This window comes from Peromyscus leucopus, chromosome 4 (assembly GCF_004664715.2).
Source record: "Peromyscus leucopus breed LL Stock chromosome 4, UCI_PerLeu_2.1, whole genome shotgun sequence".
Lineage (NCBI taxonomy): Eukaryota > Metazoa > Chordata > Mammalia > Rodentia > Cricetidae > Peromyscus > Peromyscus leucopus.
The window spans coordinates 865,223-889,510 of record NC_051066.1 but is presented as its reverse complement, the minus strand read 5'-3'; the positions used below and the strand labels follow the sequence as shown (position 1 = coordinate 889,510).

The 24,288-nt window shown below is 48.6% G+C and overlaps 2 protein-coding genes across 6 annotated transcripts in view; one reads left to right on the top strand and one right to left on the bottom strand.

The window, feature by feature from the left end:
- Nek6 (NIMA related kinase 6) overlaps positions 1-16,358 on the top strand; it is a 74,570-nt gene extending 58,212 nt beyond the window's left edge. For 4 of the 5 annotated variants that reach the window (XM_028856793.2, XM_028856791.2, XM_028856792.2 and 1 more), the window contains 3 exons: positions 5,666-5,760; positions 11,534-11,647; positions 14,472-16,358. In XM_028856793.2, the coding sequence (XP_028712626.1) occupies positions 5,666-5,760; positions 11,534-11,647; positions 14,472-14,582 (320 nt within the window). In that variant the 3' untranslated portion in view covers positions 14,583-16,358. The remainder of the gene's footprint in view (positions 1-5,665; positions 5,761-11,533; positions 11,648-14,471) is intronic. The other variant, XM_028856790.1, reaches the window with a different exon arrangement.
- An 806-nt stretch (positions 16,359-17,164) lies between these two features.
- Positions 17,165-24,288, bottom strand: part of Psmb7 (proteasome 20S subunit beta 7) — a 60,797-nt gene continuing 53,673 nt past the window's right edge. The window contains exons 7-8 of the mRNA XM_028856794.1: positions 19,101-19,252; positions 17,165-17,406 (exon numbers count right to left, since the gene is read on the bottom strand). Of these exons, the coding sequence (XP_028712627.1) occupies positions 17,295-17,406; positions 19,101-19,252 (264 nt within the window). The 3' untranslated portion in view covers positions 17,165-17,294. The remainder of the gene's footprint in view (positions 17,407-19,100; positions 19,253-24,288) is intronic.

Sequence of the window (24,288 nt, the reverse complement as noted above, 5' to 3'; positions counted from 1 at the left end):
GCTCGGACTGCTACACTTATTACATTAATGAGGAGGAACTGGGACTTGGAAGAGGCTGCCCCCACAAGCTGGGCACCTCCTCAGGCCTCCTGAGCAGACCCTGCAAGATGGGTGCAAGGTGCCCTCCCAGGCCCATCCCTGCTCCAGGCCATGTGCACCACAGTCCAGAAGGCACCATGGGACTGAGGATGCTGGGCCAGCTCTGGGAGCCAAGGCCCTTCCTCTGTAACTACTCTAATCCTGGAGGTTGGCAGTGCAGACTCAGAACCCAGGACCAAAAAGTCTCTAAGTTCCAGAGGAAAGCACCCTGTACCGCCAGTACACAGCTAAGTACACACAAGTCTGGTTGGGCAAGAACTAGAGCTAATTGCTATCACACCGTGACACAGGAAGGATGTAGGGGCCCTTCTCATCGTGTATGTGGCTATGAATTATTCATCTTCTGCATCTAATGTGCACCTACTATGTGAGGGATGCTGGGGCAGTAGCCACATTGTCCTGGCAACCTCCTCATCTCCTAAAGCTACTGATCCAGAGCTGGGCTTATGCAAATCTGTTCTTTGCCTTCCCTCCCTGGCCCCTCCTTATGCTTGTATTTGCTAACAGGAGGCTGGCATGAAAGGGCATTAGTCAGTGCCATGGTCAGGCTGACAGGTGCGGTACCCAGCGGTGGCAGAGCGGCTGCCTCAGTGTCAGGAATAGGAGCCGTAATTAGAGCTCAGAACAGAATGAGCGTCAGACGAATTACTAGGCAGCAGATCATATTTGTCAGGAAGGATTGCATACATAAAAATTAAGTGACAGTACACGCCGGCATAATGAAAGAAAAATGAAAGATTTGCCCATACACAGCTCACAAGCTACAAGCAAGTGTCTCGCTCCAAGCAACGGCAGCAGCTTCGAGACAAATGGTGGGTCTGGAGAGCAGGAATGCAAGCCTTGTGTTTGGCATTGGTGACAGTGGTGACAGGGTGCCTCAGGCTGAGACCGGCCGGGGCAGGAAGGGAGGTTGTTCAGACCCAGACCTTGTGGGACTGGGGAGCAGAGCCCTTTGGGGACAACCCCATCAGGGACCATGTCAAGGGGCATGGCCGCTTCCCAGGCCTGGCCCGGTCCTGGGCTGTGTGACTGCAAGGGGCCACAGACTGGCACTGATGAGCTAGTGAGAGGATGGCTGTGAGAGTCTAAACTCTGCCTGGAGGAGCCCAGCGTCACCCGGGATCTGCAGCTGCATCAGCTTCCAGCTGCATTTCATTGTCCACTCACTTCACTGAAGGGGCAGGTCATAAAAAGGTGGGCTTTAGAAATACTTGAGAAACATTTTGCTTTTATAAGATGGCCTCATACCCAGGACCTTCACCCTTGTTTAGTCGAGGAGACCGAGGCTGAGAGAAGCAAGGCCGCACCAGTGGTCACTGTCACACGGGCGAGAGAGTATCTCTGTCCAGGTGGATTTCCAAGAACCACCGGCCCATGGTGTGGAGACAGATGGAGAGAGGGGTCCCCCCAAGCTGCCTGAGGCAGGGACACCTGGTGGGGAGAAGCAGAGCGCTCCCTGTCATACGCCTGTGATGCCATGCACGGGACCCTGCTATGTGCGGCCACAACACGCTGTGAGGTGATCTGTGGTTCACACAGACAGACATACCCAGGGATGCCTGCTCATTAGTGAGAATTCACCAAGGACCAAACACTGTTTCAGTGCCCACCTTTCATTGTCCAGTCAGGAAAACTGGCGACTAAGCATGAGAGCATCACTGATTAGAAACCAAGGCAGAGGCATCTTGGCCTTTGGCTGGAGAGTGGCCAGAACAGGTCACACCAGGGGGTAGTTTACATAGCTCTGCAGTCCAGGCTTCAGCCCCACCTGGTGGATGAAGTCACCTGGAGAAGGGCAACTTGCAGACACTGGCCTTTTTCATGTCTAATATCTCAAGCAAGCGAGCATTTCTAATCCTGCTTGTATGTTTGGACAGGGGAGCGTGTTGTGGGAGGACTCTTCCCTCAGCCTGTGGGAGGGCTCTTCAGTCAGGCTTCCACTTTGAGGTCCATGTTCTCTGGTTTCTGGATTCCAGGTTTGGAATCCCCAGTTCTAGGGTGAAAACTCAGGAAGGTCAGGCTTGGGTAGGCTCCTCTTTCTTCTGTGCAGTCCTGTCCCCTGCTATGAGGAGGGACTGAGATCAGGCAAGGCTCGCTCTGCTGCACATGTGAAACTAGTTGGTGCAAGGTGGCCTGTGTCCTCTGGGACAGAACACTGCCCAGGGAGATAGCCTCTCCTGCCAGTTTTCCTCCAGGTTCTCCAGCATCTCCCTTCCCTGAGGTCTGGAGACACACTCCCCAGTGGCCTGCTGCAAGTGTGGGTTTCTTTCAGGTCTGTTATTTCATCTGTATACACAAGTGATGTATTATGCTCCATTGTATTTCCTCATTTGTCATTACCTGGATAAAAATCCAGCTAAATCGGCGTAGCTGCAGGGAGTGCTGTGCTGCTCAGCTTCCTACTCCCCTGGCAAAAGTTGCACACCCCACCACCTCCAAAGTATAGTGCCCCATATAGCCTATGAGGAAGCCTGGGTCAGGGGACCAGTGGAGAGGGTACAGTGCCCTCCAGAATGGGCCAAACTCCTCTTAGCTATTCGTGATTCTTTCCCAGATGAAGCAGGTGGGTGAGTAAGGCTCAGGGGCTCCTCTCAAATTGGCCATGTGCTCCCAGAAGCTTAGGAGAGGGACAAGTGTCCAAATTCCAAGCCTGGATGGTGCTACTTAGCTAGAGATTTACTAGAACCTTTCCTGGTGACTATACTAGGACTTCTGCTCAGTGCAAGCCTGTCCTGACCCATGATCATCTGTCCCCTGCTAGACACATCCTGGGATGGGCAACTCTCACCTCAGGGTCCATCCAGCATAGGGCCACAGCTCCATCAACCACCAGATGGAAAGACAGATGTGTGAATGGGTTCTGATGAGCAGGTAATAGGTGAGTGGTTAGACGAGGACAGACAGGTGGATGGGTGAAATGTAGGCAGCATCTTGGAAGAAAGTTCCTCCCTGGGCATGGTGGTACACATCTGTAATTCCAGCAGAGGAGGCAGGGGCAGGAAGATCTTAAGTTCAGGGTAAGCTTGGGTTGCCTATTGATGCTGCTTCACAAAACCAAGGGCTGGAAGTGTGGTTCAAGGGTAGAGCATTAACATGGGCAAAACCCAGATTCTAACCCCCACACTGCAACAGAAAAAGTGAAGGATGCAGGTGAGTGAGTTCCAGGACAACCTGTTTTATGTAGAGGGTTTCAGACCATCTGGCTACATAGTGAGATCCTGTCTCAAAAAAGAAAAAAAGGTTTAAAAACCACATCAGTGAGGTGGAAGAACAATGGTAAGGAGTGGAAAGCAGCTCTCCTGCCTCTCCTTAGCAACTCTGGCTCTCGTGCAGGCTGTGGCCGGCCTGGCTGCAGCTCCCAGTGCACAAGCGCAGTGGAGTGGAGCTCAGAGGGAGCAGTGGCAGCTGGAACTGGTTTTGCGAGGAGAACTTAGGCTGACACACACAGGTCTGGCCCAGGCTTCCTGCAGATCACCCCACCCTAGAGTCCCTCCTGCCTGGACCTAGCAGATATAAAAGGGGCCCAGAACAAGTGGGAAGAGCTACCGGAGCAGCCTTGCTGGGACACAGTTCTGACTCTGCCTCTTGGCTAGCCCTGCACCATTACCCTTGTATTATGGCTGCCTCCAACTGTAGAACCTGGGTGCTGGAATCCAGTGCTGCTTGTCCCTAGGTTCCCACTACTGACCAAGAACTGTGGATTCTGTCTTGTGGTTTGGCTGTGACACCTCTTCACTTCACACCTGGCCATTGTTTTGTTTTGGTTTTTTTTGTTTGTTTTTTGTTTTGTTTTGTTTTGTTTTTGTTTTGTATTCTCACTACTGGAGTGCACAGATGTTTATTCCTAATATCCCACTTGCCCTCAAGAAGTCACGGCTGCACATGTTAGCTGGCAGTTCTTTTACTGAGCAGCCCCCAGTCTGATTATAACATCGAGTATGAGTACAGGATAGGATGTCCAGTTCTCAACCATGTCTTGAAGTGATGGCTGCTGTCATGATGAAGCAACAGTCATGGTTAGATGTGAGTTCATGGGAACCACGTCGCAGACCATCGTCTATTGAATAAGTGGAGCATTGGCCTGCAAAGAAAAAGTGAAGATATGCACAGCCTGTTATGTAACATACCCATGTCCCCTTGACTCCTGCCATGGACCAGAGCTGTCCTAACCGGGGAGTTCAGGAGCCACAGCCCAGAGAAGTTCATACCCCCATCTGGAGCAAAACAGAGGTTTTACCCCACTCTGTGAAGATCCCACCACCTCCCAATTATGCCATTAGCTGGGGACTGTTAGCATGTAGTCTTTGGGGGAGGGGGATGTTTCAGACCCAAACCATCTTGGTGAGGTGTCAGTCTGTGTCAGGTAGACCCGAGGTGATTTTCTCCATCCCGGTGTATTAGTTACTTTCTTCTTGCTGTGATAAAATACCATGACTAGAAGAAAAGGCTTATTCTAGCTCACAGTTCCAGAGAGGGAGCCCATACTGAGGCAGGCACAGAAGCTGCTGTGGCTGGTTTTTTGTCACTTGACACAAGGTAGAGTCATCAGAGAGAAGGGAGCCTCAATTGAGAAAATGCTTCCATAAAATTTTACTGTATGCAAGCCTGTGGGGCATTTTTTTAACTAGTGATTGGTGTGGAAGGGCACAACCCATTGTGAGTGGTGCCATCCTTGGGTTGGTGGTCCTGGGTGCTATAAGAAAGCAGGCTGAGCAAGCCACGAGGAGCAAGCCAGTGAGAAGCACCCCTCCATGGTCTCCACATCAGGTCCTGCCTGCAGGTTCCCACCGTGTTGGAGTTCCTGCCCTGATGTCCTTCACTGATGGACTGTCAAGTGGAAGTATAAGCCAAATAAACCCTTTCCTCCTCAGTTTGTTTTAGTCATGGTGTCTCTTCACATCAATAGAACAGTGACTAAGATAGCAGCAGACAGCCAGGGCGGGAAGCTGCGAGATCATAATGACCTGAGAGTGGGGTTAAAGCACACCCCCACTGACAAACTTCCTTCAGCAAGACTGTACCTCTTAAAGGTTCTATTACCCCCCAAACAGCACCATCACTGGGGTTCAAAAGTTCAGGACCTGAACCTATGGGAGACTTTTCTCATTCAAACCATTACACCCTAGCTTGCCATTCAGGTGATATCTCTGAATGATATCTTTGGTGAACTGAAGGACTTTGTCATCATGAAGTTGATCATTTTAATGGATCAACCCTTTATATAAAGCCTCTTGACCTGCCTCAGCCTTAGTTTCCCCTCATGTGGCTTAGTTAACAAGGACAGTCGTTCTCTTCTGTTGAGAGCTTGTTCTGGACTGTCCACATACAAACTGTTACCTAAAGGGACAATGGTCACTTGCTTTTCTGCATTGAACTGGTTAGGAGCTATGTGGCTCCTAACCAGTTCTTCAATCTGAGGGATCCTGGGGATCCACTTAAAGTTCTTTTAACATGGGCAACCATCTCAGCTAACCGGGGAGGGGACAGGCCACATTTCCTCTCCCTGAACCCCTGTTCTTGCCCCACTGAGGCCTAGCTCCTAAGTCCACCCCTTGTTGTATTGCAGTGGGAACACCATACTACATGTCACCAGAGAGGATCCATGAGAATGGTTACAACTTTAAGTCAGACATCTGGTCCCTAGGCTGTCTGCTGTATGAGGTAAGTGTCTCATGTGCAGATTGGTGGCCCGTGGGGACTTCCATGGGGACACAGGTAAGATAGGCTCACCTACCAGCTTAGGGCAGTACTGGTGCTGCACATACCCACCTGCAGTTTCAGGATCCTTGAAGACCAATCCTTCACCCTTCAGCAGACATGGCCTCAGTGATGTGGTCAAGTCATCCTTGCTGGAAGGGTGGCTGGTAGTAAGCTGTACTGTGGACTCTGAGAAGGGGATGGACCAGCAGAGCATCTCCACTGCTCTTTTCTGTTTTCCTTGGTAATCACATTTGTGTATTATTTATTGGTAGACAGGTCCCGCACAGGCACTGGGAATGGGTATGGAGTCACACCTGGATCCTGCCCCTGTGTTACTCCCCTTAAGGAGGTACCCTGTTTTTCTAGGCCCAACAATGTGGGCCTGCAGAACTTTTCCCTCCCTAGCTGTGGAATGGTGCCATCCATGGCTATTTCCAGATCAGGTAGCCAGCCTGGAGCCAGGGACAGGGCTGTTGAATCTTGGTATGATCCTTATTATCTAAGATAGCCACAGTGGGGTCCTGGGAATGGGTCTCTGGGGAGCACAAGAGAGGTGAAGCTTGGGCCATCTGAGGTCTCCATGTTGGTGGCTGCACCTCCCACCAGCCTGCTGGGACCCATTGCTGGGCACTCCCAAGAGTCTCCACCGAGCCCTGGCCACATGATTGGAGCCCTAGTATGCAAGGTGACAGGCAGGTGAGGGCTTTGGGATTAGAACTGGAACCCTGTGTTTTGCTTCCCTGAGCTTGCATGGGGTTTGGGTCTGGCTTGAACTGGTCAACCTAAAGAACCCCATTATTAAACTGATGGCTGGGGACTGGCTGCAGCAGTGACACTCAGGAAGTGCCCCAGGATACACCTTGGCTTCTGGGGACTGTCCCACAGCTCTGCTGTGTGAGGTGCAGGCACACACGGCCCCACCACCGGTCCACATGAGGCTCTTCGGCAACGGGTCGCCGCCTCCTGGCTTCCGGATGGTCTGTCTGGGGTCAAAATTCCAATCTCTTTACATGGTGTAGAGTTCAGTGTCTCATTCTGAGCCAGGCGCTTGAGATGTGTTAGGGCAGATACTGCCTTTTCTCCAGGGGAGGAGTGGGAGGTAGAAGCACTGCTACTGAGCTGTACCCCCTGAAGGTGATGCATTTTAAATGCTTGGCTAGAGAAAATGCCCTTGTTATGGGTCACCTCCTAGGGCTTGGTAGCCCAGTGTCATCAGGAAGGACTGTGGGCAATTCAGGCCAGAACAGTCAACAGTGGGGCAGGCCAAGTCTTTTTGAGATTCTGAGGCCACAGTCTGAGGAATAGACTTAATGAACACCTGTCTAGGGCCTGGGGTCAGAGCAGGGATCCAGAGACTCCCCTAAGAGAGCATGGCCCAAGTGTGTCAGGTGCTGGGGGAGACTCCCCTAAGAGAGCATGGCCCAAGTGTGTCAGGTCTGGGGGAGACTCAGAGAGAATGACCCAAGTGTGTCAGGTCTGGGGGAGACTCAGAGAGAATGATCCAAGTGTGTCAGGTCTGGGGGAGACTCAGAGAGAATGACCCAAGTGTGTCAGGTGCTGGGGGAGACTCAGAGCATGGCCCGAGTGTGTCAGGTCTGGGGGAGACTCCGAGAGAATGGTCCAAGTGTGTCAGGTGCTGGGGGGAGACTCCTCTAAGAGAGCATGACCCAAGTGTGTCAGGTACTGGGGGGAGACTCAGAGAGCATGGCCCAAGTGTGTCAGGTGCTAGGGTGAGGGGACGCTGTTCAGGAACTCCCAAATACTCTTAAACACATGAGATCAGGAAGCGCGAACAATTTTGACTTCATGTTTGTGAGCATGCCCACAGAACTCTCAACCATTGGGCCTTCCAGGGGAGAGATGCAGTGTCTGGCAGATGCCTCGACTGGGCAAACGGACCCAAGGTCCAAATCTCAGCAGCAGCAGTCCCCTCAGGATTGGGTCATCAGTCCCATCCGCATCAGCTACAGCTGCCCCACATGTGGAAAGAAGTGCACGAGGCCCTGTAATTGAGGTACCCAGCTCTAGACACTCAGGCTTCTGTGAACCTACTGACCAGTTGAGCTGAGCAGCTGGTATTTGTTGCCAGTCCTTAGAAGCCCAACAGCTCGACACATTTCCCTTTTTGCTTTGGCCAACAGGAGGTCTCAGCACAGCTCAGCTTGGGTCCTCATGGAGGGAGCCCCCTTTGACCTACTCTCATGTATACTGTCTCCATCCAGATGGCTTATTTTCTTTTTTCCATCCTGTGTTGTTTATTTTCAGAAGCTGCTTCCTGTCCCTTAGAGTCACGAGGGTCTCTAAACATAAACACAGTCTGGCTGAGAGGAGAACTGTGTGCAGCCCCCAGGGCCAGTGGAAGAGTAGGGGATGACAGCTGGCTTCCTCTGCTCCTGCTAGCCCTGTCCCCTGCCCAGGCTTTGTTTACACTCCTCAGAGGCAGATGCAGCCCTCTCTTAGAGTACACCATACCCAGTCATGGCTTTGATGGGTTCCCAGCCAAGCAGGCTGTTCTAAGTCCTGACTTTGGTGCCTAAACACATAGGAATCACTAGGCCAGCATTAGAGAGACTGACATTCAACACCTACAACAAGCTAGGATACTCATCTGGATCCAACAGCTGTGACTCAGAGGGCTCTAGTCACTCTGAGGGCCAACTAGGAGCCTCAGCTGCTCCCTGTGGAAGTCCTTTTGAAGTTGTCCAAAAATTGTTGGCACCAAGGCTCTTATTTTCATTTTTGGAGGCATATTACCCATGTCAAGCCATTTTTGCAGACTTCATGGCAAAACCAGCCTCTGGGTGTGGGTGGGGCCTCTGTATACTGTATACTAGGCCACTCTGTGCCTAGTATAGGTGGTCAATGCAACCTTATTGTGAAGTGGGGCTTGTGGGCCAGTTGTGTCCTCACCACCACTAAGGGACCCAAGGTCAACAGTTCCACAAACCTCCATACCTATCTGCATGTTTTGCCTAGCCCAGGGTAAATTCCTGCATCAAACCCTAAACCAGTGCCCCCTACTTTTGAAGCCATCTGCAGCCTCACTGCCCCACCCCAGGCCCTTTCTGAAGATGGCAAGCTGTCCTTGGAACCAGGCTGATCTGAGGGGTGAGCAGAGGGTGGGGGTAGACCAGGAAACTAAAGCTGACTGTCATACAGCCTCCCTGGGTTCCCTCCTGCTCTAAGCTAGAACTCAGGCCCACTCCACAGAAGTCCAGAGGACTCCTCAGGTATGCCAAGGCCAGGGCCAAGCGGACCTCAGCCAGTGATCCAGAGCAAAGGCCTCGGCAGCCTGACTTGTCATTAGGGAGTCAAACAGATTGGACCTTAACTGGGTGGGACATGATTACCCAATGGCCCTTCACTAGCAGGAAGGGCTAGGTTGTCTTCTAGCAGGAGGCAACAGGAAGTGAGTGACAGGAAACACTTGATGGGGGAATGTCTTTATGCACACTGCGAATATGTGTTGCTTGGATTGGTTGATAAATAAAGCCATTTGGCCTATGGCAAGGCAGCTTAGAGGCAGGCAGGAAATTCAGAGAGAGACAGGAAGAAGGTTGGGGGTGGGGGAGACACACGCCATCCCGCCATCCAGGGAGCAGCATGTAATGGCACATAGGCAAAGCCGTAGAACACGTCGTGACATACAGATTAACAGAAATGGGCTGAGTTTAAGTGTACGAGCTAGTCAGTAGTAAGCCTGAGCATTTTTAATTAATATAAGCCTCTGTGTTTACTTGGGTCTGAGCAGCCATAGACCAGGCGGGACATGGGAAAACTTAATATTATATCCTTCTGTGGTCTTTGATGTAGTTGAAGACTAGATAGTTACAATTTTCCTTGGCTATGATAAAAGATAAATTAGAAGCCGGGCGGTGGTGGCACACGCCTTTAATCCCAGCACTCGGGAGGCAGAGCCAGGCGGATCTCTGTGAGTTCGAGGCCAGCCTGGGCTACCAAGTGAGTTCCAGGAAAGGCGCAAAGCTACACAGAGAAACCCTGTCTCAAAAAACCAAAAAAAAAAAAAAAAAAAGATAAATTAGATATGAAACCTTAGACTCACAAATATAGGATAGAAAATTTTTTATTTTACAAAATACAAATAGACTAGACATTGTAACTATAATTCTTGCTTGATAACTTTTGTTATATGTAATTTTAATAGGCTGAAGTTAAAACCTTCCTTTTGTTTAGACAGAAAAGGGGAAGTGATGGAGGAATGTCTTTCTGTACACTACGAATGTGTTGCTCTGATTGGTTGATAAATAAAGCTGTTTGACCTATGGCAAGGCAGCTTAGAGGCAGGTGGGAAATTCAAAGAGAGACCAGAAGTGGGGGGGGGGATGTCAGCAACATATAATGGAATGAGGGTAAAGCCACGGAACATGTGGCGATACACAGATTAATAGTTATGGGCTAATTTAAGATATAAGAGGTAGCTAGCAAAAGGCTTGAGCCATGGCCATGCAGTTATAATTAATATGGGCCTCTGTGTACTTACTTGGGGGACGTGAGTGGGAAGATGTCCCGACCACCAGCAGGCCAGGACACAGGAAATCTTCAGACTACAAACTATAAATCCCATTATGGATTTATCAACAGATAGGGCCCTCAGGTGCCATGCTAGGCTATCTCCATGCTCCTACAGACCCTCTCTGAGGCTTTCCCCAGGTGCCTTCAACACTGGGGTGAGGAATCTGGTTACTTCAGGAAGAGGGAAACCTGGGTGAGAACACACTAGCGCCACTGTCCAACAGTCTTGTCACTCCCCCAGTGCCCAAAAGCCTGCCTCTCTTCAAGGTGCCTAGGGTGGTGTCTGAACCTTGCCACACCCTGTAGGCAGGCTGGGGCTTCCAACTTAATGGAGCCTGACAGCCAACTGCAGAGCCCAGCTTCTCTCCACCCTGGAGCTTCCCTGAGAGAGATGGCAATGACCTGCAGATAGTAGTAAAGGAAATGGTTCTACCTCCCCCTCTCCACATCTACATCTGTCCCCAAACCATTGGCCCTTCATGCATGACCTTTCACTGAAGGCATCTTTCAGGCAGACATGTTCCCAAGAATGGTGTTGCCACCACTCTTTAGATAAGTCAGTCAGAGCCAGGTATGGAATCACTTGCCTGTAACCCAAGTACCCAAGAATATGAGGCAGGAGGATTACCACAAATTCAAGCCAGCCTGAACAACATGAGTCCCTCGACAGCCTGGGATATGAAGTGAGACCTTCAAACACAGATGGGCAGAGGAAGGAGTTCAGTTGGAAAGTGCTTACCGTGCAGGACTTGTGTTAGAACCCCAGCACTCTGAATAGGCTGTGGGCTGTGCATGTGTACTGGGGAGGGGGGGATAGGCTGATCTCTGAGACTCACTGGCCAGCCAGCTTAGCCTACCACTCATTGACAAGTGCCATGTCGGATCCTGTCTGAAAGAAAAGGTAACACCGGAGCTGACTGTCCCCTGCACCACACACCCCCAACTGAGAACCTGTCAGGCTCAGGCAGAGACTAGGGAACAATCTCCATTCTTGTCAGCCAGTCCTTGGGAGAGAGGGCCTATGTGAGCTGGGGATGTGGCCTCAGGATTCAACAGCACTTCCTTATTACAATCCCAACCTCCTTAGGCTACAGAGAGAAATCCACAGGACACTTACTGCAGTGGGGACGAACCAGTGGTCCCTCTGGCTTCTGAAATGTTAGACCTTGAGGCTGATCCCTGTATCATTCTTCCCTTGCAGATGGCAGCTCTTCAGAGCCCCTTTTATGGAGATAAGATGAATCTCTTCTCCCTCTGCCAGAAGATAGAGCAGTGTGACTACCCACCTCTCCCAGGGGAGCATTACTCTGAGAAGGTGAGCAAGCTGGGGGTCAGTCTCGGTGTTCTTCCAGGAGGGGTGGTGCTGAAGTGCCCGAGGCTTGTAGGATGCAGCAGCACACAGCTGAACTAGAACCTAATGCCAGGCTAGGGGTACTGATTACCAGGGAGATGAGAGATGGGCCCCTCTGGGCTAGCTGGTTGGTCTCCTGCTCCACATAACAGGCCTATAACCTGGGAGTTTTGACTTTCATTTTATTCTGGGTGCAGGGGCTCTAGACAGTTACTGGCTATATGAAGGTCATCCTCAGATCCATCATTTCTATAGATGGGTTAAATTCTATCTCCCCCCTGAATAAACTATGAGGGGTGACTGACAGGTCTCCTGGTACCCTTCTGGCTCAGGGTCTAGTCTAGACAGGTCTATGTACATCCTTCATTGCCCTTAGAGTCTTGTTTTTCTCATCTATAACATGGGGACAAACTAGAATCTCCTGTCCAGGTTTATGGTAAAGATTAGTACATGTGTCATGCTCAGTAGAGCCAAGCCAGCATCACCATCCCCATCAAAAGTAGCTGTCACAAGTACCACAGCTCATGGAAATGTTGCTAAACACCATCTGTAATGTCTGTCGAGAGTCTAAGGTCTTCCCAGGTCCACTCCTACAGAACCCAAGGCCACTGCCTCATGATAATGGCTCATATGTATAGAATCTTCCCTCATTTTGTTTATACTAAGGCAGCATTCTCAACCTTTGGGTTGCAACCCCTTTAGGGGTCGAAGGACCCTTACACAGGGGCTGCCTACAATCATCGGAAAACATGGATATTTATATTACAATTTGTAACAGTAGCAAAATTAGTTATGAAATAGCAACAAAAATAATTTTATGATTGGGGTCACCGTAACATTAGGAACTGTATTAAAGGGTTGCAGCATTAGGAGGGCTGAGAACCACTGCACTAAGGAAAGCCCATCCTCCAGATGAGTTGAGGTTTTACAAGGAACACCCTGTTTATCGGGGCAAAGCATAGGCAAAAGCCTGGCAGGCTCCAAGACAGCCTTCAGGTTCATTGACCTTCACCTGTGCATAGTGCTACCCCTGGGGTGGGAGGGCAGGAGTCTGGAGAATTGTACAGGACCTTTCTGCTCCAATGGCTTGAGGAGTTCTCACCAGCCCCTACTCCCCGCCTTCCCCCTATAGTGAAAGTATTTGTGTTCTGGAGGTTAGCAGGAAAGAATGGATTGCATTCTTCACAAAGTTCACTGGCTTGTTCCTTCTCTTGCTTAAACTAGAACTTCCTCACTACAGGAAGACATGCTACTTGGCTCTCACCAGTTCTGTGCTCCTGTGCCAGTCTGCCTGTGGGCACCATCACCTCACTTCAGTTGCAAGGCAGAAATGAAGGCCCCAGAGCCCTTAGCTTTATCTTCTAGGGCAGCCATTCTGTCTCACTAGCATATGCCCCCAGCAGGCAGCAGCTCCAGATCCTGCTACTTAGCACAGAGTGTGTCCCTAAACATACCCACTTTTTTTTGTTTGTTTGTTTGTTTGGTTTTTTTTTTTTTGTTTTTCGAGACAGGGTTTCTCTGTGTAGCTTTGCGCCTTTCCTGGAACTCGCTTTGGAGATCAGGCTGGCCTCTAACTCAGAGAGATCCGCCTGCCTCTGCCTCCCGAGTGCTGGGATTAAAGGCGTGCACCACTTTTAAAGCTGTATCATGTCTTAAGGAATCTTGTCATTTTGTTGTTGTTGTTCCCCCTTATGACTGGTAACTGTGTAGTCAGCTTCTAAGTGTTGCAGGGCAGACTTCACCTTGACATGGTTTTTGTATTTTTACCTGATGAGTCAGCCATGGTTCCTTTCCAGAGCAGCTTCAGAAATCACTGTTTGTAGGTGAGCATGGACTCTAGATACATTCATTTGCTCATGGACTCCAGCGTTTATGAAGCAGTGGGAACACAAAATGGCCAGACAAAAGAGGGAGGCACAGCTTATGGTTCTATAGCCAGTTAAGCCAGCTGCTCAGTGTGGCAGGAAGTCCAAGACTGACTGGCCCCCGAGCTCGAGGTGTATGCTGCAGCCCCAGGGCCTCTGGAACATCCTGGGCCCTCCCCAGGCTCTGCCTCCTGAGGCCTTAGAGCTCTCTGGTCCAGGACCTCCCCTCTCTCTACTTTTGCTGGTGACCACCAGCACCCTCAGCAGCAGGCACTGAGATGGGAAACGCTGCAGCCTGTCCAGTGTTGAACATTTAAAACCCAGGCTTTTTAAGGTCATTATTTTAATTACCATTAAAATAACTAGCACTCTGGCTATCAGAACAAGAGGGATCAGAGGCTTAAGGTGCCCCTCCCCCCACCCTGGCAGGCAAAGCCTTCAGTGTCTGGATAATTAAAAGCGTGTCTTTCATGAGCACAATGAAGAGGCCAGGGGGTGTTCAGACTGCAGCCTTGCTGCATGTTAATGCATTTATTATGATCAATAAGCCCTTTCCTTGCGTTTTCTCTGGTTTGGGCTTTGTGTGACTGACAGCAGACACACATGTACACAGGGTACTCACACTCACAAATCTGCACAACGGTGTGCGGTTGAAAATTGAAGATTATTTGAGGGTAACAACTCTCAGGGTCTCAAAGCATCACCTTTGGAACTAGACAGGCCTAGGCATGCATGGGCTGCCCCCCTCACCCCATCCCCCACCCCACTCCCAAGAGCTGTGTGACCATATACCTTATCCTGAAAAGCACTCTTCCCTTGAAAGGGGACAACAGTTCCATCTGAGGTGCCACGTGGCAGAACGTGTGGATGTGGGTAAAGTACTTGAGCACTTTAAGACTAACAGAACTGTTCTTTCCTTGCAGCTTCGGGAACTGGTCAGTATGTGTATCTACCCTGACCCCGACCACCGGCCTGACATCGGATATGTGCACCAAGTGGCTAGGCAGATGCATGTCTGGACATCCAGCACCTGAATGCAGCATGCCTCAAAGCCAAACACCACTTGTCTTACTTGAGTTCTCTCCCCCACAGCCAAGACCAGAGGGCTCAGCAGGCTCCCAAAGGCGGCTGCCTCTACCACTGAGCTGGAGGCAGCTGGGTTATGGTCAAACTCCAAAGTCCTTTCTTTGAACTGTTGCAGACAATCTGAGCTGGGGGAAGGGGTTTGGCAGTCCCTGAAGCCCCTGTACCAACTGAAATGTGAACCTCTGCCTGGTTCCTTCATACCTGTCCAGGCCCACACTGTCAGGAGACTTGCAGGGAACAGGGTGACTGGTGTGGGTGAGCCTTTGCAAATGGTTAACACCAGTTGGTTTAGTTCTTAGTACCTTTCCATACAACCAGGCTGTGTGCTTAATTTACTCTCTTGTAAGGGGATACAATTGAAATAATGGTTTAGAGTAGAGACTTTGCTAATACTTTCTCTGCATTTTATGACTCTGATGAGTGACATGAGGAGCACCCAGCATCAGGCACTGAGAGGCATGGCGTCTGGGAGATAGGAGAGTCCTCCTCTTCTGAACCCTGCCACGTACCACTGCCTCCTGGAATACTGTGGCTCATTGTAGGATAAGTGTATGTCATTTTCATCCATGGGAAGATAGCAAGAAAAACCCAAGAGCTTTGCCCTCACACTGTTCTTCACAAATTCTAGTTCTCTATCTTCCTAGTGTGACTTGGGAAGTCTGTTGGCCTTTTTGAGCCTTCATTTCCTCATCTGCAAAAAGGGTAAATGAAGTATCTATCTTCCCAGTGACTAACAGGATCTAAAACAAAAGATGCTATTTAGGCATGCCTGGCAGCCTACGTTTGTTGTCCCGGCACCTGGGAGGTAGAGGCAGGAGGATCAAGAACCCAGGGTCACACTCGGCTATATGGGAAGTTTGAGACTGGATGGGATTACCTAAGACCCTATCTCAAACAAAACAAAACAGATGCAAACCAGCCAGCAGTGGCAGGTGACCCAAAAATGCAGCCTGTCACCCTTTCAGAAAACTCCAGTCCATGGACCCTGGGAGTCAAGAATTAAATACAACTGTGTTATGGGCAGGAAAAGCAGAAATATGTTCATTTACTTTCTGTTCTCAATAGGATTAACTGTGAAGACTAACTTATAAATGTGAATTTAAGGAAACTTAAGTGCTGGAGGAAACAGTCTGAATTATTTTTGTTCCCCTATGGCAAACCTCTATCTCCAAAAAATATTTACATTATGATTAATGTAGTAGCAAAATTAGTTATGAAGGAGCAACAAAAATAACTTTATTGTTGGGGGTCGCCACAACATGGAGAACCGTATTAGAGGGTTGCAGCTTTAGGAAAGTTGAGAGCCACTGGCCTATGCAATACTCGAGCAGTACCCACTTGGTGACAGGCCAGTGCTGCTGTGTCTTGTCAGGTGATGCTTAACTTGCTGCTGGGTGAACTTACTACCAAGGGCTCCCAAAAGTAGGGTCCTGGCTGGCCACACCCTCTGAGCACAGCCTGCACTCCTCCGTGTTTTAGACAAAACGGGAAGAGGAGTGACCGCTGAGCAGCTCAGGGCGGCTCTAACAGCCTGTCAGTGTCGTCTTCAACTGCAGGCTATAAACTGAGGACACAACAGCAGCACAACTCCTTGAGGCACCTTTAGAAACAACTTGCCAGGCCCCGAACAGTCCAAGGAATTCCAGAATATTTTTAAGTTCTCCAAGTAATCCTGAGAATCATCAGCCAAGCTGCCACTCAATAAATCCACTGTGCTCTCTCAAGCTGGCTCCAGCGGTTCCCACAAGGGAAGTGGGCCTCCAGTGGCCCACCCCACAATACTCACTGTTTCCTCCTGCCCAGCTCTAACTTCTGAAAGTTTTCCTGACTCTTGGTATGCACTGTGTCTGCTCTCAGAGCCTCTGTTCTGTCTTCGGCACAACTAGCCTCTGTAGATCAAAGAACTTAAATTTCAGTACTCCACCCACTGTCCAAACCAAGAGAAACATCTGCCCAATAAAATGGCCCCTGGGATGTCCAGAGTCTCCACCAATCACCATCCAGAAGGCAGTGCAAGGATATGTCCTAACTACAAGAGAGCAAACCCCACGCACTCCTTCGACCGTCATGAGTTTCACACAGCCATGGGAGAGCCAAGTCTCCATCTGCCCTTTTCTAGACTTGAGCATGTACAGGCCAAGGACTCAAACTGAAGGTGTCTGCCTCATGTGTATGTGGGGGACAGGGCAGGGTACTAGGAGTAAACTTGGGATGCATGCAGGGCAAGCCACCCACTGGGTCATGTCACAGCCCAAGACTCCCTCACTGCGTACACCTGACATGCAGGCTGCTGGATACTGGATCACCTGTTAGGACAAACTCCTGGGGCTCCCCACAAGTGAAGATGAAGTAAGCAAGCCACAGACCATGACATACACAGTCACTTGGAGAGCCAAAAGAACCCAATCTGGTTTTGGGCCACACCACTGACACTGAAACCCAGACTGGTGCTAGAAAGATCCAGAACATGGAAGGAGAGTCAGGTCAACTGGAGCCCAGACCCACAGTCCCCACATTTACAGCCACTCAATGAGTTTTGTCTTTTTTTAATTGAGCCTCACTCAGCAAGCAGTAGCCGAATGTGTTTTTTCGGGTGGGGTGGGATAGGGGTGGAGTGTACCCCAGTCACCCAGAGAGATAACCAACCACCCCAGCACCATTCACGAAGTGTCCATGGTCTGGACAGTCTCTTCTAGCACCTCAATCTCCAGAGTGGTGACTTTCTCGGTGAGGACAGCTGTAGTGCCTTTCTCACACCTGTACCGGCCAAACCTAAGGAGAGAAACAAACGCAGTTAAGGCAGGACAGAGACATTGTACTCAGATAGCACAATCTGAGTTCTGGGAACTCCACCTCTGGCTTCAGGGAGTCAAATACCCTTCACTTCCAAATGCTATAAGATGGAGACACTTTTGCGAGGTGTGTGTGTGTCAGCCAACACTTAAGAGATGATATAAAAGCACTGGTTTTCCATGTCCCTTCCACACTCCATCATTCTCAGTACATGCTAGAAGCTACCTGGTCATTTGACTTCAGGCTGTCACTTCCTTAAAACTCACATCCTTCCACGAAACAATGTGAGTGACACAGAATGGCCTTCTGCCCCACACCTCTAGAAGCCAAGCTCCAGGCTTATCACTTCAGAACACACAAGGTTAACTGTCACCGCAGGGGCATGGTGGATCACCACCAGGACACTCGTACCTGACCTGCCTCCTTGAGGTAGGTCTCTAAGCACAAAGTGCTTACCCTGATCGAATGTGATCTCCTGACTCCAGAATCCTGACTGCCAAAATGCAGGACCAACACTGGCTTTTCTGCTTTGTCTCACGTTGGAATGATTTCCAGTAAGCTGGTATCTGACCAACGGAAGCTGTGCCATGATCATATACTCCTAGGAAACTTGTCCATTAAAACAGGCACTTAGGCTCCAATGGGGAGCAGAAAGAAAGGGTATCTGACGCTCAAGTGGACTTTAGGAGGAGGTATACTTTTTTCCAAACACATCTGTCCTTGTTCCCTTAAGGTTTAAAGATGTCTCCTGGTACACACCAGGCTGGGTGTACCTAAGTGTTGCCTTGAGAACAAAGTCCCAGTGGCCCAAGAGGCTGACTTTGACCTTTATTCTGTCTTTAGAGGGAATGGACACAAGAGCCCCATACCTTTTGGGTAAGGCTGTTGGCCTTAGCAGCATGCAGGGCAGCAGCCAGGCTCATGGTGGTGATGGGCATAGAGCAAATGGCAAGCCTTTGCCTTCACCTGTGTCCATTCTGGGGAGGGTTCCCTTATCTAGGCAGCATCCTCAGAGCCATGAGTCCAAAGGGCAGTGGGATTCTAGTGTGTAGATTTTGGTGTTGCCCCAAGGCAGACTATTGCATACCTACCTGTGCTTGGCCCCTTCCTCATCACCTCACCAGCTAGCCTCCTTGTCACTTTGTTGGGTCCATCCCCACCCCAAAGGCTAGGATGGAACCTGGAACCTCCCACATTCTAGGCTAAAGCATGAACAACACTGTAGCTACCATGGCCACAATTCAAAGGCTCCTAGCCACCAGATTAGAACCGTTAGGACGTCTTGGGCCAGCCTGAACAAAAGTTCAGCCCAAACACCTCACAAGATTCCACTGAAGGCTTAAGATGCTTAAGAAAACGGGGGGGGGGGGGCGCACACGGACGGACGGCTGGACATGGACAGACACACGTGCAACACGTGCACACACGACCTCTCTGTCCCAGCTCTCAGCCTGAAGCTCTCTCCTGATAACACGTGATAGATAAAGACAAGTCTCCATGCCTGACCACAGCCTGTGATTATAAGGTAACCTTGACTCAAGACCTGTTGTTAGAAGCTGCTTTAGAACACAGGCTTTTCTCAGTGTAGGAAAGAATCCAGAAAGCCCAATCCAGATGGCATGGAGATTCCAAAGGTGACAGGACACAAGAAAAATGCCAACCCCTTCACTTACCTGGTCCCCTTCTTGTTGGGCACTGAGTATGGACGAAGAAAGTCCAGCTTGTTCTTGCTGATGACACACAGATCGATGTTGCTTCCAGACCCCAAGTCATTAAAGATGCCAGCTGCGATAGCTTCACTCACTAGCTTCTTGGCTTCTTCCTCCTGAAAAAGACAAAGGCAGCCATGATGACTTGTGTCCATGGAGAATGGTGGCCTGCTCAGAAACACACAGGATACTTCTCAGATGTGTTCATGGGTGGTGTTTAAAATTTCCCTAGAACTATAATGTTTTCAACACCATTTGGCTGCCTAAAAGCTCTTCATGTGGTAAGTGGGAGCCTGGGACTTTCAAATCCTTCATGCCCATGCCCTTTCTTCACCACAAAGTCTTCCATCATATGCTATTAGCAGCCACCATTTAAAACAAAGCAAGACTCAGTAAGTTCTTCTGTGGTGGCTTAAAAGAAAATGGCACTATTAGGAATTGTGGCTTTGTTGGAGGAAGTGTGTCACTGTGGGAGTGGGCCTTGAGGTCTCCTTTACTCAAGCTACACTCAGTGTGGTACACAGTACACCTGTTGCCTGCGCATCACGAAGCAGAACCCTCAGCTCCTTCTCCAGCACCACATCTGACTGTACACCATCACGCTTCCCACCAGGATGATAATGGACTAAATTCTGAAACTAAGTCAGCCCCAATTAAATGTTTTCCTTTATAAGAATTGCCATGGTCATGGTGGTCTCTTCACAGCAATAGAAACTAACTAAGACATCTTCTCCTAAGGGCCGGGTAGTAAATATCTTAGGTTCCCGGGCACACTTGTTGTCTGTTACAACTACTTAATGCCATCACCTAGTACAAAACAGTCACAGACAATGCATAAACATGGTGATTATGTGTCCCAATAAAACTTTATAACAAAAACAGGTATCAGGCTAGATTTGACTCATGGGCTTCGTTTGCTAAATGGTCAAAGTATCTTAACAGTGACTCCAGGATAGAATCCTCCCACCCAAGGATAGGGGAAAGACAAAGCTGCAGTCTATAAAATAGAGGAGAAAGGTGAACGGGCTCGGAAAAAAACAAAAAACTACAGAAACCGACTTCCTGGTAACATAATGGAGAAAATCAGCACCGTGGGGTTGAGACAAGCTGATACCAAAGCACAATTGTAGTTCTAGGAAATGTTGGCAGAGTCAGACATTAGACTACTTGAACATGTGTCCACCCACTATGAGCCTACAAGTTCATTGAAGTGACTTGGTGCTTCTCCCAAAAGTTCCTCTTTACTTTTTGAGTCAAGAGAGCCAGCACATGCCAAGTGGGATACTAGGGCCACAGATAGAGGTCCCTTAACCTCTCATCCTCTTGGGATTTTAAAAGTTCACTGGGAGCATCAGACCCATGTGACTGCTCCAGGGCCTGAAGAGGGTCAAAGGGTCAATAATGGCTGCCTCAGTGAAGCTTCAAGAAAAGCTGAAGGCAGGCTGTCAACAAAGGCACCCAGGAAACTGGTGCAATGCAGGCGGGAGGGTAGAGCATGGGCCCACGAAGCTGAAATCCTTTAGCAACAAGGACAGAAATGAACCAGCCTTTTCTACGTGCTTCATCTGCTACCCGACGGCACGAGGGTACAGACACATGAGCCCAACAAAATGCACACATCTCAGTAATACCACCCCCCAACTCCAACCCCCGTGCACCAAATGCCCTAAATCTGGCCTAAGAACTTTGATGGACAAATTCAAGGCTTCAAATTGTGAGAAAATCTGAGCCAGGCTGGAATACTAGTGACAGGAGTGCCCTCTACAGACCCAGAGGAGGAAAGAGACAGCTCTCCAAGAGTGGGAGGGATCTTTACCTAACCAGCAGTCAGACACGTTTGTGAGGGTGGTAAAGCAAGCTATTCTCATATGTATGTGCACAGTGCTGTAAGAATTCACCCCATAGGGCCATCTAAACAGGAACTCTCTCCTGGGATTCTCAATAGTCCCTCAAAAGCCTTACCAAAAACAAGCAAAGGTGGTGGAGCAGATGGAAGTGGAGACTGCTCCCACATAGCAAATCCCAACCACCCGCTTAACAAATGCAACCTCATTCCAACTCACTTTGCGTATTAACAAACCTTAGATGTGCATGTGCACGCACACTGGGAGCACCCTGCTTGCTCCCCTGCTCAGGGCTGCCATCCCTTCTCCCCCTTCTCTTTTCTCCACTTAACCATTGCCTTTCTTTGTCTGTTCTCATCTCTGTTGCCGGTGCTCTGAGCAAGGAAGGTACACAGGACAGGGAGGAAAAGAAACAAGCAAAAAAAAACAACAACAACAACAAACCCCAATAGTGCTGTAGACCTTAAAAGTTCCCAAGGGAAGATGATGTAGAGGGCACAGAAACATATGAACTGTGTTACACATGCCTGTTTTAATTCATTAAATTAAACATTTGGAAATGGAAGTAGATTGCTGGCAAAAGCACATTTCAAAAAGTGCAAAACTTTTAAATGTATTATGTATAATTTGGTTTACTTGAGATGATTCTTTAAGGAACCCCCTCCTCTGTGTCTTGCAGCCCCAAGGTCACATAGCTAGCAAACAGTCAAACAGGTTTGTGGTAGCCACAAGCCTTATCGGCTAACAAGTGACCTCTCTTGGGATCTGGGCTCTTCACTAATCGGGGACACCAAGGCTGTGTCACTCCCTGTCACTCGGAGCCTCAATACCTGGGTTGAGTTTAAGAATGGTGGCTGCCAATTTCTGTCTGGTCCAGTAGCAGCTCCTCTAGTAGTCATCTCTATTATGGAGAAGGGGGCCTTGTGCTTCCCACAACACCCATGGACTACTTACCTGACCAACAGCCTATTTTCCATGGTGCTGGAGTAATGTTCCTACAATGTCATGCCAGGGATCATTATCAAGATGAAGGTCTTATTACATGTCCTTCCCTTAACCACCAAACTCCCTCAAAACACCAGGATACTGAAAATGAGTACTGTCTACCCATTACTTACACAGTATCTTCAAGAAGTATGTTCGAGAAACTGCTTTATATGTCAAATACTGACTCTGAACACAGTACTTTACAAATAGACTTCTAGGCACAGATATACCTATACTACTAGGTTCATTTGCATAATTTTTCCTTAAAGTAAAATTTTGCAACTAAATAACTTTTGTATCAGTATTTTGGAAAACTAACAAGAAAATCCTAAGAGGTGGAAAAAACACCACATTTTATCATCTTTGGCCCATAGAACATTCAGGAAACACTGTCTTCCTCTAGGATTCATTCTTTCTAGGACTTTGCACTTCCCTTTTCTGGAAGATTTGAGGTGATCTGGGTCCTGAGCAACATCTGCCTGGGACAGGTGCTGCAGAGGGGTTCTGACCCAGCCACGCAGACCCTGTGCCCCAAGCTGGCCAGGCCCAGGTGCTATATTCTCCCCCTGCTGTGCCGGCATCCTCCTCCAACCAGCCAGCTGCTCATGGATTTGCATTGCTTATCTCAAGGGAACTTTGAGATTCAGTGTGTTAGACCTGCAGGACACATCCCAACTACAAGAAAAATAGCCCTCCATGATAAGAACAGCTCCAAAACACTCATGCAGAAGACCATGACCCTGGTACAAAACAAACAAACAAAAACAAAAAACAAAAAAACAGAGTGTCTCAGGTTCAAGGTCATCTAGCAGACAGAACTGAATCTTCAGACTCCTATTTCCTGCTGTGTAGCCAGGAGCCAGTAACCACCTCTCTGAGATGGCTCTTCTCTCTAATATGATAATAAATTCTACCTCACAGGTTTGCTACAAAAACTAGAAATCAAGTACAGAAAGCAACTATAATGAGTTGGCACATGGCAAATGCTTAATGGCTGATAACTTATTTAATAAAAACAAGCCAGAGGGCTCCTAAAATGATGCAATCCACCTTTAAACAGCAACTGCGGATACTAAGCCTCAAGCCAGAAAAAGGTGGTCCAGATAAACCTGCTGACAAGCCTTCACCCAGTGCCATGGAGAAGTTCCTGTAATAATTAATCCAAGCAAAGCACACTCCCTAAAAGTTCAGAGAATATAAAAGGAGCACTTCCTGCTTTATGGCTACAAAGACCAAACTAACTGGGAATATCAGTCCCCCGGGCCACCCTGCTTCTTAAATGAGATTACAATAAGAGTGATGTACTGTACTCCAAGTCAGCTGTGACAAGCAGCACTTTATAGAGCTATCTGTTTGTCTCCATCACTGCACCACACAATGTGTCCCTGGACTCCAATGTGCAGCTCCATTTACCGCTACATGACAAATGGGCAGCACTTGTAAAAGGCACAAAGAGGTCCACGTCGGCCATGTAATGGTCACCACAGCTGTACCCGAGTGCTTGAGGGGACAAAACAGACCCCCAAGTTCATTAAACTGACCAGTAATGGATCTTTCAAAAAGTGCCTTAGGAATCATACAGAAAGGGCTAAAATAAATAACTCAGCATGGAAGGCTAATCTGAAACGGTGTTTGATAAATTATTTATACCACAGGCGATTGTCTGCATTTAATATTGGAGCTACTAGTAGCATCTTTAAAAGATGATTTATGTGTTGTAACGCTATTAAACTTTATATTGGCCCACTGCTAGCTATAAAGTCTGCTGAGATTTAGAGAATGAGTTTTAAACTGTCACTGCAACATCATAGGAGATGGAGGCTGTATTAAATCTTTACTCTAAACCTGTTATCTAGAGAGTTGTGTTTTGTAGATACTCACAAACTGATAGATTACCTCTGCATCTGCTACAGTATGGGTCCAAATAGTACTGCAGAGAAACTTCTCCATGTTATCCCACCTACAGTTAAAATCCAATTCTTCTCACTAAAGTGATTTTCAGATTGGCAATGTCACCAGAGTAAAATGTAGGTGTGCCAGCCAATGGGCACCCTGCACAGTTCTGCTTCAAATTAATCCTCTTTAAAGAAACCTTGTGCAACCTGACAGCTTGGTTATGCATACTGAACATACTTATGCTGGGAGCAAGGAAAATATTAAGTATATATTTGACTAAAAGCCTAACATACCATTTGCAATAGATAGATTTGCAATGTAAAAAATACAGCCAGTCATTTGAAACAATACATTTGTAACTAAAAATTTTAGAATTAAAAAAAAAAATTGGTTATTTGCAGGAAAATGCCTTCTGTTATGTAGCT